General features: G+C 39.3%; 1 protein-coding gene across 2 annotated transcripts in view; it reads right to left on the reverse strand.

Annotated features, from left to right (window-relative positions):
* Nucleotides 1-22,198, reverse strand: part of RNF115 (ring finger protein 115) — a 52,315-nt gene extending 30,117 nt beyond the window's left edge. The window contains exon 1 of one of the 2 annotated variants that reach the window (XM_072644627.1): nt 22,064-22,198. In XM_072644627.1, the coding sequence (XP_072500728.1) occupies nt 22,064-22,165 (102 nt within the window). In that variant the 5' untranslated portion in view covers nt 22,166-22,198. The remainder of the gene's footprint in view (nt 1-22,063) is intronic. The other variant, XM_072644629.1, reaches the window with a different exon arrangement.
* Nucleotides 22,199-22,227: the final 29 nt, after the last annotated feature.

Consider the following 22,227-nt stretch of genomic DNA (forward strand, 5'->3'; position numbering starts at 1 on the left):
TGCCTCCAGGTGTTTCCCAACCTAGGTCAGTCACCCCAGTCCCATTAAGATATTCCTTGGATTCCTCAAGACCCTCCCTAAATCCTCCTCCCATCACCCCAGACTCATAGACCACCCCCAGATCCCTCCCACAGTCATTCTGTATATAAGTTCCATCTCACCTCCGTGAAGGTGCTCAGACTCAATCTAGCTCAGATTCTACCTGGCCCATTTGTTAATACAAGTGTTACAAACAGCAGGGCTTCTTAAGAGTCAATCCAATATGGTGAATCTTTAATAAATTTTGTTTTTCTTTAACTGAAAGAAGTCTTAGGTCGAATTTATTCGAGCAGTACCCAGCAGGTCGTTATTTTGGGGTCCTAAGCACTATGAATATCAACAGATGAAAATGCCTGAGTCAGGAGACAGTGTCCTGTGCAGGAAACAGTGTCAATAGATCTGATAGTATCTGAGGGATGTCAGAAGACTAGGGGGCAGGATGGATTGCACACAAGGGTGTAAAGGGCTTCAAAGGTCAGAGAAGTTTATATTTGATTCTGGAGGTGATGGGGAGCTCCTGGAATTTATACTGAGTAAAGGGTGGGTGGGTGTGTGTGTGACATGGTCAGACCTACTCTTTAGAAAGATTACTCTAACAGCTGGGTAGGTAGAAGCTTATAGCAGAGACCCCAAATAACAGGCTACGGCAATAGTCTGGGTGTAATGGCAGTGTCAGGAGAGAGGGAGCATAAACAAGAGATGCTAGGAGGGTAAAATCAACGATCTTGGCAACACACTGGACATAGGAGGTGAAAGTGAGGAGTCAAGGATGACACTTGAGTTGCAAGCCTGAGAGGCTAGGAGAATGATGATGTCCTCAATAGCAATAGGGAAGTTTGGAAGCTCAGGGAAACATTTTGGGGAAACATAAATTCAGTTTTAGACATGTTGCATTTAAGATGTCTATGGGACATGTAGCTTGAGATGTCCAATAGGCAGCAGAGGGTATAGGATTGGCTAAGTAAATTTGACAATCACCAGCACAGAGAAGATATCTGAAGCCATGGAAGCCGGTGAGATCCAGTGAAATGGTAGAGAAGGAGAAGAGAAGTGAGCCAAGTCAGAGCACTGTGGGACATGTTTAGTGGGCATGACCTGAATGAAGATCCATCAAAGAATCCTGATGAATAAATATAGTGAGATAGGTAGGAGAACAAGGAAAGAGTCATGTCATGAGTATCAAAAAAAAAAAAAAGAGTATTTGCTCTACAGCATCAAAGGCAAAATAGAGAGGTCCAGGAAGATAAGGACTGAGAAAGGGCCATCAGATTTGATAACTGGGAGAACACTAGTAACTCTGGAGTAAGCAGGTTCAGTTGAAAAATGAGGTCAGATGCCAGACTATACAGAGGACTAAGAGAGGACAATCGGGAAGAAAGATGTGAGACCATAGCTAGTGAGGATCAAGTGAGGGGTTTCTGAAGATAGGGAAGCCATGGGAATGTTTGTAGGGCAGGGAAACACACACTAGATAAAGACTGAAGATAAGTGAGAAAGGAAATGATAGGAAATGATAGAGGGGGTTATCTGTAAAGCAAGGTGTATATCTTGACAAGGACTATCTTTTCATGTCAGATGGGGACGAAGGAATAAATTAGTGTAATAAAGTGGGATAAGAAAGACATACCCAGGACTACCCCAAATGCCCACTGTTAGAAGTGAGCCTGTCTAACAAGCCCCCAACAGTGAGAAACATGCTCACCTTAAACAAAGAACAATACCTGTTGTGAAATCAGGAAAGCCTTTATTAATCTTTATGTCCATTCCCCCTGAATGGCCGGGTAGCCTCCCCAGTAAGGTTACAGGAAGACTACAACACATGCAGAAAGATGGGGTTTCTTATACCGTTTCCTGAACTTTGAATCTCCCTCGATATCGTCCCCTGGCCATGTGACTCCCTGTTCTCCTCTCTGATAGGCCCTTCCTCACACAGCTCCTTGGGCCTTTGAATTAGTTTCTGACCTTTAACCTGTCCATGCTAGGCCACAATCCTTATCACCTAGGAATGTGGAAAACAGAACTTTCTTCCCACAAAACCTCCCCTTTTTTCTTTATTAAAATTTCTTTCCATACCTAAATCCAATAAACACCTCCTCACGTTCTTTCCCCTATGAATTCTTTCCTTCATCTATTTTCCCTTTACACGAATATGGGAAGGAAGCAAATTACAAAGCAAATTACTTTCATAAGTACAAATACAGAGATTCAAAATACAAAGGTAGATCAACGAATTGTCTATTCAGAGGTTCCATCTCATACAGCAGTCTAAGGAGGAACATCATCTGATGCAGTTTTCTGGTCTGGATGCTCCTTCAAGCTATCTTCAGCACAGCATCTAAGCATCTTCTTTCCTTTGTCTTCTTGCAGAAATTCAGGTGTCCACTCTTCTATGAAACTTACCTTGATACAATTTTAGATTACCATTCCTGTCACTCTTACAAAATCAAAATTGCAACTTTGGCCAATTGTCATGTTTAAGAAATTCACATGAGAACCCAGTTTTTACATTTTACATTAATTCACTATTCATTTCCCACATCAGGAGGATGAGATTTAACTAAGGAGTCAATACCAGGCTCCAGTACTTACATAAATACAATAAGTACTCATTTTTAACACAGAACATATCATATAAAACCAATTCTAACTCCAACTTCTGATCATGTGATGCTTCTTTTAAAGCATTTACAATATAGACCACAAACCATTTTTCTTTTAAAATTAATCAACTTTTAGAAGCATTAATGCTGTCCATGTGCTCAGACCTTGTGGACAAGGGAAAGGTTACCACCCCTCCCCCATATGATTTAAAGGCTGGTATGAGATTGGGAGAGCTGGTCTGGTGGGCCTTTGGGGGGGAAAATCAGAAATAATGGCACTCAATAACACAATATTCAATAAATCCAAAAATAAAAATTTCTTAGGGAGGAATTCCCTATTTAATTTTTAAGAATTGCTAGGAAAACTAGTCTGACAGAAGCAAGGCTTAGACCAACATCTTACAACAAAGTCTAGAATAAATTCAAAAAGGACATAAGATTTTAATATTAAAGAAAATACATAAAAAGTTAGAAGGGAAACATCATATATCTTTCACATCTATGGGAAGGAGATGTATTCTTAAATAAAGGGAAAGGCGATGAGCATTTATTATGTCCCTTACTGTTTTCCAGATACAGTACTGAGAGCTTTACAAATATTACTTCATTTGATCCTTACAAACACTTTGGAAAGTAGGTGCTATTATGATCTCCATTTTACAGGGAAGAAAACTGAGGCAGAGAGAAGTTCAGTGACTTGGTCAAAGTCACCTGGCAGGTGTTCTATCCAAATGGAATGTAAATTTTAATCTCTGAATTTTCTTTTCACTTTAAAGACCAGCCTTAACCCCAAATCACTGTGGCTTTAACTGATTGGTCAACAGTAGGTCCTAGATGAAGCCCTACTTGGTCTTTTCTGGGCCTTGATTGGCTCAGAATGAATGTAAAATTGCATAAGACAAAAAAGATAAGCAGAGAAGGCATGGAAAGATTTATATGAACCCAAACACAGTGAAATCAACAGAAGGAAGAAAACAACATACATAATGAGAATAATATAAAAAGAGTGTAGTCACAAAATAATAAAAATAATTTTAAAAAAATGAATGCTGCAAAATTACAAACAAGCCTGGCTCCCCCTCTGGAGAGGTGTGAGGTTCACAGATATGAAAACAGGCATGTTTTCAGTAAATTTCTTTAACATATTAATCTATTTTGCTGGGTTTTCTTCTTTCTCTTTTTCTTCCTTTTTCTTAAAAAAAAAAAGATATCCTTTCTTATGCGATGACTCTCTAGGAAGGATAAGAGGAGAAATATAAGGGGAAATTTTAGGCAATGCTAAAACAAAATTATCAATAAAAATTAATATTAAAAAACATGAACTCAATACTATTTTTTAAAATGTAAACTATGTGTAATATTCTTGGTTTCACACCTAAAAGTCCCTTTTTGTTCGACATCACACATAAAAAAAATTCTCTTTTTGGTGTTCATCAAATTCAGAATTAAATTTTAAAATATGTATATATCATATATATTTTTAATTGAATTCAAATTTATATTTAAAATTTATATACATATGTATTTTAATGGTTTGATTTTGGGAATACTTACTAGTATAGTTTAACCTGGCTGTTTGTATCAACTTAAAAGCAAGAAATATTCAACACTCACTAACATTAGAAAATTAAATATACCTCTTTGCTTTAATTACTTAATTTCCCTTTCCCTCTTGTTCTCCAAGAGATGGAATTATCAAAGTCTGAGATGTTGGCAAAGCAATGCTATGAGTCATGATTCAATTGAAGTAATGCCCCCACAAAGAGAAACACCTTTGAACTGTATGCAAATTTATATTCATTACTACCATTCAATCTGAACTCCCCACTGATTTCCTTAGTGGACTACAGGAGTTCTGCTTTTTCAGTTTTAGAGCTGTTATCAGTAACTGATTTAAGTACTGGCACTTTATGGTCAGGAACTACAAAGGTCAGTAAGTCAATGGACACACACCTATTTTCTATCCAGTAGTGTCAGTGATTTAAAATTAAACACTGCACTAAATAACATTACATACTATTCATACAGCTCATCCTGGCTTCAAGTATCAGTTGGTAAAAATTGTACTGAGACAATTACTCACAAACTACTTAAATAAGTGGATCAGAAGCAAAATATTTTATATGTCATAACTCTGAATTAGAAATGTCATCATTAATGTTTACTATCTCTAGATCTTTTCCTCCTATTCTTTAAGACTCTAACTCTCCAAATTTAAATTTAAATTCTCTTTTTTATTGGGCATTAGACAAACATTAAGTATGAACATTTTGATATACAGAGAATGGAAGATTTTAAATTAGTGAGTTTTTGTTGCATACAGTCTTTAAAAGTATATGTTAAGTTTTTAAAATATATTTTTATTTATTGTTAAATATTTCCCAAATACATGTAAAAATGTTTAAACATTTTTATAAATGTTGAAGTTTTAAACTCTCTATCTCCCTCCCAACCCTGCCCCATCCTTTGAGAAGTCAAGTAATATGACATGTTAAATTTAATATGAGCAAAAAAAAATGCCCTGCTTTTCTATAACTTGTTCTAAATATCCATCTGCTCTTTTCTGATTATTTTCAAGTGTCCCATTGATGACTTTTGCATTCTTCAAGCATTTTGATCACACATTCTTATCAGTGAAACATTCTGGACACACCATCAATATATGCATAAATTATAAATTATGAAATTTACACTAAAATAGACAATTAAAATTTTGAGAAAGACTACGTATTTTGAACATTTTTTTTATTAAAGCCCAAAAAACCTTTTGCTCTCACTAAAAATGTGAGTAATATTTTTAGTGAAAGCAATGGTACACTAAAACATTTTTGCTCTCACTGAAAAGACAAAAGATGCTATTTTTTGTAATGTAGGCTCCAGTCTGTTTTGAGGACTTTGACTTTTGCCCTTTTACTGATCTTGCCAAGCCAGGTCTCAGTCTTAGATTACTCCCATTATCAAATGCCTTTGATCTTTTTCACATACTGCTGAGGCTGGGGGAAAAATTTTAAAACTCTTGCTGACTGTGTCTCCTATAAATGGCAAATGGGTCCTCACTGCAGCAAGGCAATACTTTTACAACACCCTAATCAACTGGCTTTTACAGAGACTTTTCCAAAACTTTTCATCCTTCCTTAAACCCCCTATTACTCTTCCTTTGCCCACCTTCTCAGTTGGAAACCTTGCCTCACAGTTCACTGAGAAAATTAAAGCTATTTGCCCAGAACTCCCTTTTATCACTTCCTCATCTCACATCACTCAGGCACCTTCTCCTAGCTCCTCCTTCACCTCTTCATCTTATGAAGAGATATGTTCTCCTCTTTGCCAAGGCAAATCCCTCTACATTCATAAGTGATGTCATTCCATCTCACAATCTGTAGCCAACTGCCCTGTCTATTTCACCCATTTCCCTACAAATCTTCAATCTTTCCCCATCTACTACCTGCTTCTCTACTGCCTAAAAGCACTCTCATATCTCTTCTGATTCTTAAAAGGTTCTCATTTGATCCATTCATCCTTGCTACCTATGTCTTTCCTTTCTTTCATGGCTAAACTCCTTGAGAAGGTCATCTATAATTAGTGTCTCCATGCTCTTTCTTCTAGTTTTCCTAACTCCCTGCAGTGTGACCTCCCATTCAAATGAAACTGCTGTCTGTAAGGTTACTTATGTTCTCTCTCTCTCTGGAGATTGTGTTTTTCTTTTCCTTTTTCATAGTCAAGGAAAAACAATTCTGTATTGGAGAGAGAGAAAGAGAGAGAGAGAATGTGCGCGCCTGCGTAAAAGAGATAGAGAAAGACAATACGCACTCCTGAGTCTTTCACTTCCATCAGGAGGTGGGGTAACATATTTCATCACTCCTTCTCTGGAACCAGAGTTAGTTATTCTCAGGATTAGAGATCCTAATTCTTTCAATGTTGTTTGACTTTATAATATTGTCACTGTATAAACTGCTCTGGTTCTGTTTTTTTTCACTCTGTATCAGTTCAAACAAGTCTTTTCATGCTTCTCTAAAACTAAGTTCTCATTTCGTACAAGTACAATAGGATTCCATTACATTTATATACCATAACTTGTTCAGGCATTCCTGACCAATTCTTTCTCAAATTCCCATTCATTGCTGCCTCAAAAAACTTATAAAGAACTCAGGGCAAATCTCTCTCTCTTAATCTATCTTCCCTCTAATTCTTCCTTTTCTTCTTTCCTTCTTTCTCTGTTCTGAATTTCTGTAACCAATTCTGTATATGCATGTGTATTCTCCACTCCTTTAACCAGTTCAGACGAAAAGTCAGGTTCAAACGTCAGTTGCTTCCCCGACTCTTTCCTCCTTGTTTCAATACCCAATCTACCTGTTTAAATCCTTATCACTGTTTATTTGTATTTACCTTTTTATGTTTTTCTTGACTCCTGGGTCTGAACTTTGAAGTTTCTATGCAGCTCCATTCTTTTCATCAGAAATGCTTGGAATTCCTCTGTTCCATTAAGGGTTCAGGTTTTTTCACCACAATGACTATGTTCAGTTTTGCTAGATAAGTTATTATTAGCTATAATCCTGTATTTTCTGCCTTCTGAAATATTGTATTCCAAGCTTTCTGCTCCTTATTAGTGGTGGCTGCTAAATCACGTGTGATCCTAACTGTGGTTCCTTGGTACTTCAATTCTTTCTACCTCCTTGCAGCATTTTTTATTTGACCTGGAAGCTCTAGGTAATGTTTCTACTTTACCCTCTGGTTCTAAGAGACCTGTCAATCAAAAAGCACAGCACCTACTATTCCAGGCATTGTGCTAAAAGCTGGGCATACAAAAAAAGACAAAAAACAGTCCTTGTCCTCAAGGAACTCATAATCTAATAACAGGTGAAACAACAAGCAAGCAAATACGTACAAACAAGTTACATAAAGGATAAATAGGAAATAACAGGGAAAAGGCACTAGAATTAAGAGACTCACAAAGGCTTCCTATAGAAAGAGAGATTTTAGCCAGGGGACTTTCAATGGGTAGTTTTACTTTTTAAAAAAATGTTTCCTGAAATATGATGTCTAAGATCTTTTTTTTGGTCATGGAATTCAGACAATCCAATGATTCTTAAATTTTTTTCCCCCTCAATTTGTTTTCTAAGTAAGTTAGTTTACTATGAGATAACTTTTCTTCTATTTTTTTCAGTCTTTTGACTTTGTTTTAGTATTTCTTGTTATCTCATACAGATAATGGTTTCTATTTGGTTCATTCTAATTTTCAGGGAGTTTGTTGCTTGGGTAAGGTTTTGCACCTCTTGTGCCAAACTTTTTAATTCTTTCCTTCATAGCTCTCATTTCTTTTCCCTTTTTTTTTCTTTAGTGTTCTCATTTCATTAATAAAAGCATTCTCCAGTATGAGTCTGGGGCCTCTTTTTGCCCTGATGCACAGCCTCTCTCTTCCACCAGAGTACTCTGCAAGGTGTACTTCTAGGCCACACCCCATTCCCCAGTGAGCAGTTTGTCTCCCTACACTAACCTGGGCTGGAAAAAATGACTCACTATGATGTTTTCTTGGATTTCAGTCTTGTGCATTTTCTAGATCTGTCTGGAGGAGCTAGGGGGAGAGAGGGGAGAAGAGGTAATGCTAAATGTATTCTTCCTGCCACTTGGCTCTGCTAACCCAGCTTCCTGATAATCTCTTATCTGCCAGATTTTAATGGACCTTTTCCCAATTCTTATCCTTCTTGTACTCTCTGTAGCTTGATATTGCTGATCAACCTCTTCTTCTTGATATGCTGTCAGAGTTTTGTGACATTGCTCTTTCTTAGTTTTCTTCCTAATTGTCTTAAGTATCCAGGAAGAGAAGGTGGTCAGAGTGGTCAAGAAGAATGAGGATTCCAAAAAGGCCACCAGATTTGCCAAGTAAGAAGTCACTGGTGAATAGGTGAAGCTAGGACTGGATTAAGAAGGGGAATTGTGAGACAGAGTTTGTGTCTTATTAGTGGGAGGACCTGGGAAAGGGAAGAGTGGCCCTTGTCACAACACTGGAGCTACAGTCAGAGGACTTTGCAAGCCTAGAAGATAGCTATGGCTAAAGCTGCCAAAAGCTATTAAATGAACCAAAAGAAATCACTGGGACCCAGGACCTCTCCTTTCTTCACAAAGCTCTGAAAGAAAGTAATGGTGTAAGTAAGACTTCTCATTGAACCAAGACAAGACACCACTGCTGCCGAGCCATGCAAAGAAGGCAGTGATGCCAACAAAGCAGCACCAACAGACACAAGCAAGTCAGAGGAAACAAGCCCTATGAAGGTGTGCTCCTGCAGATCTTCTGAAGACTCAAAAAGGGAAGTTTTTGTCACCAAAATTGTTGGCACTGTCAAATCATTCAATATCAGAAACTGAAGTGATTTTGTCAGTGGATAAGACATTTTAAAAGAGACATTACCACCTTCTTTACCACTGTACCCTAAGGACCATGGGACGTTTTCCTCTGACTCACAACTGAAATCTTCATATGTGTTGTCTCTCCCATTAGAATATGAGCTCCTGGAAAGTAGGATTCTATTGAATCCCTAAAACTTAGCACACTTAAACATTAGTAAATGTTTAATAAAGGCTTTATTCATTTAAGAGAGACAGAGAGAGCCATCTATCACTGGTTAACTTTGAAGACTTCAGTGTTTGAGTGAGGGGTCAAGAATAACAAAGAGGGTGAGAAGTTGGGACACTTCCAAGATAATGATACCCAGGAGAGAAACAAGGAAGTATGGAAAAGAAATGGGAGTGAGAGAGGAAAAGCAGGCAGGATAGTATAATGAGATCTGTGATGTAGATGACAACCCATACTCTCTTTGGCCATCCTGTGGGACTCACTCTGAACCACACAACATTAAAAGGTGACAGGTATGGCTCTCACTTTACAGTTACTGCTGCAGAAAGAGCACCAGTCATGAAGTTATCTGTAGGGCAGGGTCTATGTATACTTTGCAGGGTAGATGGTAAGAAGGAGGAGAGAAATTTTTCCCAGTGTTGTGGCTAGAAATTGGAATTTTGTACAGTCACCAGAAGTCAGCTGTTTTAAGAATGCAGAGTGGAGGGACTGCCATATAATGACAGATGAAGGAGATGGCATGAGTATGTCAGATATGAGCTCACAGATTTGTTACTTTGGGGAAATATGATGAAGCTTTCCAACTGGCTACCACTCAGAAGTCAAATCATGACCCGCTAGCGGTACACATTCCCTATTTCAGAGACCACTGTTCTAAAAAACCAACTATTAGTCTCCCTTCTTCAATCCATCCTCCAAACAACCACTAAAATAATCTTCCTAAAAAGTACAAGTCTGACCTCAAGGACCTTCAGTGGTTCCCTACCTACTCCAGGATAAGATACAACTCCTCAGTTTGGCATGTGAATCACTTTACAATATGCCTCCAACCTGCCTTTCCAGGTTTATTGAAGATTATTTCTCTTTATGCGCTCTGCATTCTAGTCAAACTGGGGTCTCTGCTATTCCAGGAATTCCACAATTCTCCCATCTCACGCCTTTGCAGCGGCTGTGCATCATACTTGGAATTCAGGCCTCTTCACCTTCCTTCAAGGCTCAGCTCATAAATACTTTGTTTAGGGAAGTTTTTTCTGCCCTCCTTAGTTGTCCAGGCTTTCCTTCTCTTTCTCTTTCTCTTTCTCTCTCTCTCTCTCCTCTCAAGTCTTCCAAGTAAGTAAGTAAGTATTTGCTTACCAACGAAAACCCTTTTAGTAGAATATAAAGCCCTGATGGCAGGGTCTAGTTTTCTTTTGCCTTCGGTCCCTAGCACCACCAGAGTGCTCAATAAATAAACACTTGATGGACTGGATCCCCAACAGAACAGTACAAGATGACTGGGTTTTATTCTCAGTTCTACTAATGACACTCTTCATGTTATTTAAGGAAAGATGAACTTTCTTCATCAGCATAACAAGAATATGGTCATTGTCCTCAATGACCAGTTTCTATTCACACTCAGCTCCTGGTTTTCCTTCTAAATACCAGCTGGCTGCCACCAAAGAGGTTGAAGCACTGAACACTCTTCAATGTAAACATTTCAGTATTAAATCTTCCATAGGTGAAAGAGAGAAAGAAGTTTCAGGGAATCTTTCCTCGACCAATTCTGGCTACTAAGCAAAAGGTGAGAGAATACCCAAAACAAAATGAAACCTTGGATCGCAGAACTGGAAGAGACAACATAAATTCTCTTATTGGCTAGTACGTATGTGCCACACACACTAAGTTACAGGCAATCTAACATGCTTGTTGGCACCTGGACACAACAATCCACCCCTGTTCCCTTACCTTGGCAAAAGCTTGTCCTCACTGGGAATGGACACCCTCCTAGAATCCCTCGTTCCCTTCGAAGCTCAGATGAAGCACAACCTCCTGAAAGTGACCTCCACCCAGCTATTAGTGTCTCCCATCCCTCCAAAATTCCCATTACTTTGTAGACATTTTGTATTTACATATCAGAGCATACATTTTCCAACAGAAACTATATAATCTCCATGAGAACAGGGACAGTTTAGATTTTGTCTCTGTATCCCCAGGACACAGCACAGCGCCTGATACAGAGAAAACACTTAATAAATGTTTATTAAAAGAAGAACTACACAATTGACCCATTTTCCAATCGACAAAAGTCTTTTTAAACCTAAATTTAAATAATTTACAAGGACAGGTCTAGTTTTTGTACTCATTAAAAAGCTAAAATTCTGTTCCAGTCCCATACAACTGCTTTATCTCCACCTCCGAATTACAAATAAAGGTGATGTTCCCAAACTGTTCACTAATCTTTCCCTTCACCCTGGAACATAATTTAATAGTGACACAACCAGGGAACTGGAACAGAAGTCTACAATCACCCAAAGTCTCCATTTTTCAGCTTACTGTGAAACCATGCACAAACTTAGGGCATGGAGGACAAAAGTGCTACTTCACAGACACATAATGGCTAAAAGGGCAAAGTTTTTAGGAAAACAAAGCAACCATTTCATCCTTCCTAAAAAATATCTCCAACCTATCTAACAATATAAAGGATTCAATTGTAAATTTTGCCCATACCAAAGGAAAGGAAAAGTCGCATAAATCTAAAAAAACAAGTAATTCCCCCCCTTAAAGTTACATTTACCTTTGAAATATACTACATTAATTTCCAGGTATAATTTGCCTTCTTAATTACATCTGATTTGGCATAACATTAGAATAAGAATTAATATATCACAGTATCTTTGCAAGTTATCATGCTAAGTACAACAGGCTGGCAAGAAGCAAACAGAATGGCAGCAAGAGAGACAGCATGGAATTAAGCTCTATTCAAAATAATCGAAAATATTATTTAATTTTATTTTGTTACAAGAGATAGCTTGCTGGGTAGAGGATAATCAGAAACTAGTGAGATCTATGACATGGACAGCTAGGTGGCACAATGAAGGGCCTGAAAGCAGGAGTTTAAATCAGGCCTTAGACACTTAACAGCTGTGCGACCCTGGGCAAGTCACTTAACCCTGTTTGCCTCTGTTTCATCACCTGTAAAATGAGCTGGTAAAGGAAATGGCAAACCACTCCACTATCTTTGCCAAGAAAAGCCCAACAGGGGTCACAAAGAGTCAGACACACAACTGAAAAACAACAAAATGATACATTAAGACAAAAGGCAGTAAAACTTTTTTAAAAGAAAAAAGGGAAAACAAAAGAAATTCTGGGTGTCAGACTTTTATCTAACATATTTTCTATTATTAGCAGTAGTAGCAGTAATCATCCTCATGGTAAACTGGAGAGGTGAGCCATCATAGAGGAAGGAAGATCTGGATTCAAGAACTAACTGTCTCACATCCTAGCTGGAAGACCATGGGCAATTTTCACACTTGGAGTTCCCATATTAATGAAATCACAGGTCTCCTCGTGGAAGGGGGTGGGGGGGAATCTCTCACGCATTTTTCTATGGGAAAATGAAGAGTTGATCATCTTCCAGTGAGTGGTAAAGTTTACACACACCAAACAAGACCTTCAAAGTATGCTAAGTGCTATAAAATGAGAACTGAGCAATGAAACAGGAATTCTGATTCTGAGTTCAGAATAGTCCAACTCTCACTGTACTCAAAATCTACTACTCATCCAAAAGCTTCCAACTGCCCTGCAGAAATCTTCATTAATAAAAAATCATACCTGGAATTCACTTAGTGACTTCCCAATAAAGGGATTCAGAGTGCTTCCCAAGTATGGTGTATCAGAGGCACTCTGGTAAAGAAAGGTTACTTACAGCACTCTGGGGGCTGTTATACAGCAGGCAAACAATGGGTTAAAAATGTTTTTAAAATCAAGAAGCTCAAGGAAACATGTATACCTACGTAAGATGAAGGCCATTACCTCACTTCAGTTACCAGATGAAAGGATCCGATGTTGTTATTCAACAACATGTAGCAAATATACTTCAAGTGAATTACAGAGGGCAAGTTTTAGAGCATTCATGCACAAAAAAATCTTCTATCTTCACCCCATTGTTCCTTGCATTTTTCATAATGGTCATTCCCCTCAAAGTAGACAGCAAGGAGCTAAAATATCTGTGGCCCTGATGCCATAGATTCTTAATGTTTAGAAGTTAAACATGAAATTCCAATCAAGTTTATTTCAGGAGATACCTTAGGTTAAAAAAGTTAAATACTCGTATACTAGGAAAAAAATAAATATAACCAACTCCTTTTTAGCTAGAAACCAAACAACCTGATAAAACAAATCACAGAACCATAAAATCATAAAGCTAAAAGAAATATTAGAAATCTATTTCAACCTCATTTTAGAGATGAAAAAAATGGAGGCCCAGAGGGATTAAGTGATCAAGTGACCAAGGTCTCCTCCATAAAATCGTTGATAGCCATCATTATGATTTGGAGGTATTAAAAGATAAACCAGGGCTACCACAGGAGAACCCAGGGAAAGTACAGTGACTGTGCAGAATTTAGAATGGTGCTCTCAGTTCCAAAGCATGCGGCTAACGTCTCTTCTGGTAGACTTTCTTGCAACTCCCTGTCCTAAGTTGTACAAAAAGTCAGTATATTACTTTGAGATGTCTATATCTGGCAAGGAATGTGACAAGAATTTAATTTTGAGCCAGGACTTCTCCATCTAGATATGTAAATTGGGAGGAAGAGGTTTGATATCAGTAAAATGTAAAAACAACTTTGTTTAAACCAAAATAAAACCGTTAGGCTAAACAAGTCATTGGCTGGCCTCAGAATTGCTATCATTTACGACTACATCATGAAAAAATCCATTTTTTAAAAATTGCCCCATTTGCTTCACTTTCACCCCAGATTTCTAATGCTCCAAGTGATCTGTCTGGTGCAACAATCAGTACTTTACACTTTACTCTCCCCTTCTCTCTACTTCAAACATCAATCCCTTTCAGTAGAATGTAAAGTTTAGTTGCTTTTCTTTTTTGTCAGAAACTTGGACCACTGCTATTAGTGATACTGAAATTAACAAGGCCTGCTGTTTACTAGTAGCTTTATCATACAAACAAAAATTAATCAAATGGATTGGGATGGTATAAATTTAGTTTAAAAATAAAAGCTAAGAAGTGATTATAGTAAGTGAGAGCTTGGTAAGATATTCTAGTGGTCCTACAAACTTTATGCTTCTATAGTATCTGATATCTGAAAATCAAACACAAACCACAAAGAACTTTCCAAAATAGGAATTTTACTTCTCCTAAACTTTATGCACCATATCTAGAACTTCACTAAGTCTAGCTACATCACCCCAAGATTTTTACACCTAACTCTTCATACTTATATAGCCCTGTAAGGTAGATACCGTCAGGGACAGGGTTCAAATCCAACCCAAGACTCCAAACTCAAAGCCTGGGTTCTTTTCACCATACTGCAGGGCTCTCATGACTGTACTAACGATACCAACTAACACTAATGATATAAAAGAAACTAAGGATTATCCATAGATACATATAAGGGCAAAAAAAACCCCAAGAAACCTGACAGCAATCCTCTAATTTGGCAGACAGGACTTATGCTATAGACAAACCAAACCAATGTCTTTACATTTGTATGTCACTTTGCATATCCTCACAACAATCCTGGGAGATAAGGAGAGCATGCATTCTTCCCACATTTTGATTGGGATTTTATGGTATGCAGTTATGTTTTCCATGGGAGATATATGACTCATGCTCTATTTTAATCAGCTTATTTAATAACGATTTTGTGTTAAAAGGTTCTGACATTATACTAAAACACAGATACCTCTCTGTTCAGTTTATGCACTTCACCTGGAATAAACAACCAAAAATTTCTGATATTTTATCACAGTAAGTCAGACAAATTTAAGGTGTTATTGTTGTTAATTCATTATTATTTTACCAGTACTTCAACAATCTATTTCTGACCTCTAAAATGAACAAGCCAAAACAAACAGTGAAAGCCGATTTAATAGAGTTGCCTTACTTACTTACGTTCTCACACGAACAGGTAAACAAACGTGATTTATAATCATACTCTCCCAGCAATCTTAGATCAGGATAGTCCTTTTCTCCAACAAACACTAGTGTTACAAAATATTTTCTGAAGCATTACACTTTGTAGCTAACAAATTTTAGGTATGATCCCTAAGACCTTCTTCAGGGTCCTATATGGCTTCTGCTATTGCTCTCAACACACTCAATGAGTTCAGCTCCGACCATCTTCCAAAAGTCAGTGCCCTAATATCTGACAATAGAAAGATAAAACCAATCAAAGAAGTCTGTATGAGAGAAAATGTACTTTACTCTCTCATTCCAACAATAGAAGAATCACAAAGAATAATGAAATACCTTGTTTAATGAACCAATCAATTGCTTATGTTAAATAATTTGAGAACTACATGAAAAAGTTATGCTATGTTCTTTCTTCAGACATTGCTAAAAGTAGGTGAATAACAGTATTTCTCAGTTTTAGGCTACCTTTCAGCCAAGGATTTCTGAGCTCTCTCCAGGCATTCAAGCTCCCAACAGACGTACTACAGGATCAATTCATAGGTGGGTATGTGAGAGTGAAGGAATCAGTCAGGTGACTTTTCTCCATTCACAGAAAGTTAGTACCTATGCTTCACCTCAAGTTATAGACCTAGTTTCCAAGAGCAAGAAGTACAGAAGTGCAGGGACACACCTTCCCAGGCTAGTGAAGGCACCCTCTGCAGCAGGGAGCATACAGAAAGTGGCTGTTAAGGCAACTGACATACTGAAGATCTAGAAAAGTGGGTTTGTTTTCTGCTTTTGTTTTCAAACTGGAATTTCTTGCTGTCTTACTAAGTTACATGCAATGTTACTATTTCAATTAGCTTCTAACTAACAAAGATTTGGATGTTCTTTTAAAGATTTACTTCTGTGGTGTGTAACCTGAGAGGAGTGATCCAAAACATCTGGTCTCAGTAACTACAAGGAGCTAAAGTGACAACAGACACTGCTGCAAGGAACCAGCTAACACAACTACTGAATTCTAGTCGCAGTTCTGAACAATACTTCTATTAGGCCCTTGGCTAAAGCTCAGCTTTTCCATCTAAAAGTCTAATCAGATTCATACCCTTTCACAAAGTGATCTCACTACCAAGCACATGCCCCAAGGAAGTCACTGAGAGAAACTATGGCAAGAGATGTGACAAAATATTCACAACCATAATCTTAGTGATTGCAAAAAAATTTTAAATAGAAACAATGAGTAACCACTGACCGGAAAATAGCTGGAAAAACTATAGTATAGGAATGTAACGCAAAATTAGTACACCCTAAGAAATGATGAACAAAAAGAAATTCAGAGAAACATGGAAGGGCCTACATGAAGTTACTACCTGCGACTTCAACTTAAGTTATAAACAGTGTCCTCTTCCTCTGTAAGATCATGAATAAACAAGAAAAGTAAAGAGTCACAAGCTCCTGAGTTGCTGACAAAGTGAAAGCGAAACAGAACCTGAAGAACAACTTATCTATCTAATGACTGCAATAATGTAAATAACACTAAATGATGAACTATAATGAATAATCCTAGCCTGCGAAAACTGATAATTGACATACCTTCCTCCTTCAAAATCAGTTAGCTTTACTTAAATTGTTTTTGTTGTTTTGTTACAAGGAAAGTTCAAAGGGGAAAGCATTAAGAGAAACAGATTGTCATGTAAAAAAAGAATAAAAAAATTTTTAATAAAAAAGAAATCTCTGTAGGGAGCCAAAATTAGAAGGCAAAGTTAGACACTAACAGAAAACCTCAGACAACAAGAGTATGAGATACGAGTCCAGAATCTGACTTTTTTTGTTCTTACACCCTTCCTCCAATTTGACCCCCAAATGGAGCATAAAGCAACACACTCCTTTCTCTTCCTAACAATAATGTACATTTATAGAGCATTTATATAGGTTTGCAAAATACTTTTTCCAGATGACCTGATGTTATCCAAGTACAAATATTACTGCCATTTTAGTTAGGGAGACTGTAGTTCTGAAAGACTAAGTGATCCCACAGTGTTTGAGGGAGGAGACGGGATCCCTGGCAGCAAGTCCAGCACTCTGCTGCCTCCTCTTTTGAAGAGAGGCACAGGTTCCAAAAAGGTTTGTAAATGTTAAGACACTGAGCTTATATCATCTTCATTCATCCCCAGGCCCACAGGAAACTTCTTCCACATGCTGAGAAAATACACACACACACACACACACACACACACACACACACACACACACACACACACACACACACACACACACACACACACACACACACACACACACACACACACACACACCCTCTTATCTAAGAGCTACCTAGACTTTTTCCTCACATTTATTTGATTCTGTATTTCCAAGACTTCTGTGTCACTATACATATCTGGAACCATTAAGGCTCCGAAAGCAGCGTTTCATACATCTACCCATTTCAAATACTACAACTATGGAACACTGGCTCAACTTATAATGGAGCAAGCTCCCCACTGAGACAGCAAAAACAGAGTTTCAACAGACTCCAGGAATGCCAAACCCTGAATCCAGTCTCAAATCACTAAATCGTTTCTTAAGTTCAGTGTCAGATATCACATACTGGCTTTCTCAGAATATCTTGGGTACCGACATAAAGCAAAGTCATTTAGCTTACGCTTTCATCCTCACATAGCCTCTGAAAAACATAGTTTTCCAGACAGTGTATTCCCTTGTGGTTGTTAAGGCCAGGTTTTTCTGTACAATATAGTATAAAAGTACCCTACAACACTCATTACTCTTCAAACTGCTAGATCAACTGCGTACCTAGAACAGTACCATCCTGGACAACACTTTTCTCATGAGAAAGACCTTTAAATGGGTCCAATATAGTGGCTAGGTTATGCCAAAATCTCACCCAAGTTCCAGAGTTGTGCTTCTTATAAAAAAGATGATTTTCAGGTAAGTTTAAAATGTTTGTGTGGTTTATAAAGGACTCTGAGATCCCTGAGTAGTAGGTAAAAAAGGCCCCTCTATATTTTCTGTCACTTTGATGTTTAGCACAAGGAAGCAAATGTCGGGTTTCTTCTGTTGTTAATGTTGAATTTCTTTCAGCATTAAAAGTACTTGAAATCCTACACCTTTTGGCTCCACAATCAAAATCTCTTATTTAAAATACATTTTAAATTCTAGAATTAGAACTAAGTAACTTCATCATATCTTCATCCTATTTAAGTAGGAAAATGTTTCTACTTAGAAAAAGAACGTGCTGTAACAATGTGGTCTCTCAAAGTAAAGAATCAAATGAGAAGTAAAATATGCTGCCAGAACCACTGAAGGTGATTTCATTTTTAGTTCTAAAGTTCCCTCCATAATTTACCCATGATTTCGTCTATTATTCTCTGCTTTCAAAATGAATTCTTGTTCTTCTCCACTGTGGTAGATCCGAACCACATAGATTAGTTGTCCTGATCTATATCTGGCCACTGGACCCAGACGGCTAAAGAGGAAAAAGTAAGACTGCTGCTGCCTTCCCTCACATAAATCCAATTCACTTGCATGTCATGGCATCACCTCCCTGATGTCATGGTGGTCTTCGAGAAAGGACAAACAACAACTAGCTGTACCAAGTTTCAGCTTACCTGTGCAGCAAACCTCTTGACATTCCGTGTGCCTCTAAGTGAACACAGACCTAGAACAACTTTCTCTTTCGACAGGGCCATTTACAGTGCTATCAGTCAGTCTTTCAGGATGGTTAAACACACTAATGATGTGGAAAGGTGACCATAGCGCCATTACAGTGCTATCAGTCAATCTTTCAGGATGGTAAAACATACTAATGATGTGAAAAGGTGACCAAGTAGAGAAGAGCAATTTCAGAGCAAAGTCCTAGAATCCACAACTATTGCTGCCTGTAAACATCTTCAGGAACACCAAGATGAACTAAATCCAGGAAGAAGGTCTCTCTAGTTCTTGCCAAAATACATGAAAGTGGCTTAAACACTAGTGCTTTGAGCCTTAGATCCAAAAGACACCATTATCTGGCAGTACTGACTTAATGGGGGAGCAATGACCAGATGGAGAAGGGCTCAGATGCAGATCTGTAAAAGTTGGTTCATTCTTCATAACTGTGACTCTTAAGCTAAGCAGGCAAAATGACAAAGAAACAGAACAGTTCTGGGGCAGTCCCTTCTACTAACGCTGGAAAAACCTAACCAAGTTGCTCATTAAAGGCCAATGGAAATTTGATCGAGTCCCTGGTGTTTAAAGAGGACAAACCTTGGGGGGGGATGGTGCTGCAATCAACAAACTAGTGTAGTAAAAGTCACCTCCCAAGTAGGAGTACAAAGTAAACCTAAAGAAAACCTTTGCGCATGAGAAGCTGAGCTGAGCTCACCTCATTCATCCAGCAGCATAATAATAGTGCTCAAGGTCACCAAAAAAAAAATGTTAAAGGAGTTCAATACCTTTTAAGCACTATTCGTCTATGTTTGTAGTGGACAGATAGCCAGCCTCAAAGCTAGAAAGAAGCAGGTTCAAGTCCTACATCTGTCACATGTGAGCCAGGACCAGCATTCTCAGTCCTCACAGAGCAGCTGCAGAGAAAGTGCTGACCTGTACTGGGACCAAAGAAATCTCACATTCAGTTCCCATCCCCATCCCTTTCTTTATGTGTGAAGATTGTGCTAATGACCTATCAAGTACTTTGAGGTGATTTTTCACCAGGAGTTAGAAGATTACAGAGATCCAGACACTCTCTGGTTTGGTTTGCTTTGTGTATATCTTTTCAAGGGTGTAGAAATATAGTTTTTGACCCTAAAATGTAGTAATGCTTTTTAACAAAGTTAGTAACTAAATTACAAAAGCAAACTCAGACCACTATTTTCTAAACAATCACTTATGACTCTGTTTATCTTACTCAAGATTCCAAGAAAGCAAAAGACTATAAGAAAAGCAAAGACAGTTACAGATAATAAAACCCAAATATGCCTTATGCATTCCCACCTTCCTATCGTCACCTTTACACTCAGCATTTCCCCTCACCTGGAATACCCTCTTTCCCACCTCCTTTCTGAATCCTCTTTACCCTTCAAAACTCAACTCAAGCCATATCATTCTATGAATGAAACCTTCCTTCACAACCCCAGCTTAAAATTAGTTTTTTCTCTCGTAATTCTGTTAGCATTTATTGTCAGCAATATTTACTCATAATTAATACTGTAAGATACACATAAATGCAGCCAGAACTGCTGTCCTCAACTCCTTGAGGGCAGAGGCTCTAAAATTCACAGTATTCCCCACAGTACCTATGCCTTTTACAGTCATAATAGGCACTCAGTAAGTATTTTATTGTAAAGTGAGCCCTAACCCAACCAAATAGGGTCTGGTAGATTTGTGAAGCAAATACTACTCTGCACAATCCTGTTATTTCTATGGAAGCTTTAGAAAACACCTTAAAAAGTTCAAAATGGGGAGTTTGTATTAGGGAACAAGCAGGGAAAGGGCAAAAGAATAAAAATTTCCCTGAGTTTTCTGTTTTGGTCTCAGACGGTAAAATGGAGAACAAAACTTAAAGATCAGAACAAAACTGAGGCTGCTATGCTCCACATAGCCACACTTCCACAGCATGGCATGGATCACATGGCCCAGGTAGAACCCAGGTTCCCTCTCCATACTGACCCTCAGGTCAATAAAGGTTTCCAGGTCTGCTGGACAGGGAGAGCAAGACAGCTGCTCTTCCCAGAGGAAATGAAACGCTATGGGAAAACTGCCAAGTCAGCAACCAAGAGTAAGCACCAAACATGAAAGTGAAGATGAATTGAGAGGGTGGGGGGAAATAGAGTAAAAGAAAACAAATTCAAACAGAACTTCTAAATTAAATTCAGAGGCAGGAGGAAAGCCTTATGTAGGCACTTATTAGCTAGACACTTCACTGCCCCGTGTTTCCACCAGGAATTCTATTTCCCAGGTCTTACAGGACATGTCTGGATTTACCTTAGAAAGCCCCAATTTAAACCTGATTCCAAAAGGCCTCATTCATACTAGCAAGACTCATCTGTGCTTTGCAAACAGGACTTGTACATGGAACTGGGTCTGTGGTTGCCCTTAACCCTGTACCTGGAGTGAAACATGGGCTCTACTGAAGCAAAGGTAGAGCCAAAAGCCTGTTCCAGAGAAAATGTGTGTGTGTGTTCATGTGTATGTGTAGACACACACACACACACACATCTTCATTCACCTTGGTGGGTGCTTCTAGGTAGCCACCACCCAATGCCAATCCCCCAGTAGGCTGGGGCTCAGGGGGACAGCGTGCCCGGCACAGCACTATCCTTTGGAGGACAAAGAGGGAGTCCAGCAGAAACAGGTGAACACCAGCTGTACGTCAGAGGATGCAGTAGCCTACATTCTGCTCCTGCAGCACTTTTTTTTTAAATAAGGGGGGGTTGGGGTGGAATGGTGATACTAGAGAGATCCCTGATAGCATAGAAGCCTGAAACAAGGCAGCCTCCCAAGGCTTGGAAGCAGGGGAGAACAGACAGGCTAAAGCTTTCGCCTCAAGCTCCTCCACTTTCCCCAGGACGCCCGCGGGCTCCATGCATCCTCCCCCCCACCCCCGCCCATCCCCGCCCCCCGACAAGGCTGCTCCCCAAGAGACGACAGCGGGAGCCCGAGGACCCGTTATCCTGGCCCGGCAGGAGGGGAGGAGGACTTCTCCCATCAGAATGGGAAGATGGAATAAAGTGAAGAAGGCACCCCAAGGCGGAAGGCGGAGCAGGGGAGAAGGTGCCGAGGGGTGGGGGGCCCCGAGCACCAAAGGCAGGAGAGGGTCCGAGGAGAGGGGAGGTCCGGGCTCCCCGGCCCGGAGAGGGAGGGTTCGGGGAAACGGAAGGCGAGTGGGGGTCGGGGCCCCAGTCCCCGGCTCAGGAGCCAGGGATCTCCAGCGGGAGCGCCGAGGCGGGCGATGGGGGGCGGGTCTCTTACCGGCAGCTTGGGGCTGACCTCGCCCTTGCAGCAGTGGCAGAAGAAGCGGTGTGGGGGGACGGCGGCGCCCGCGCCCGCCCCCGCCGCCGAGGCCTCCGCCATCTTCTCCCGTGCCCGTCAGTCCGGCCGCCCTCCCGCCCGTTGCCACAGCCCGGTCCTCCTCC

The sequence above is a fragment of the Notamacropus eugenii genome, chromosome 2 (assembly GCF_028372415.1).
Source record: "Notamacropus eugenii isolate mMacEug1 chromosome 2, mMacEug1.pri_v2, whole genome shotgun sequence".
Classification (NCBI taxonomy): domain Eukaryota; kingdom Metazoa; phylum Chordata; class Mammalia; order Diprotodontia; family Macropodidae; genus Notamacropus; species Notamacropus eugenii.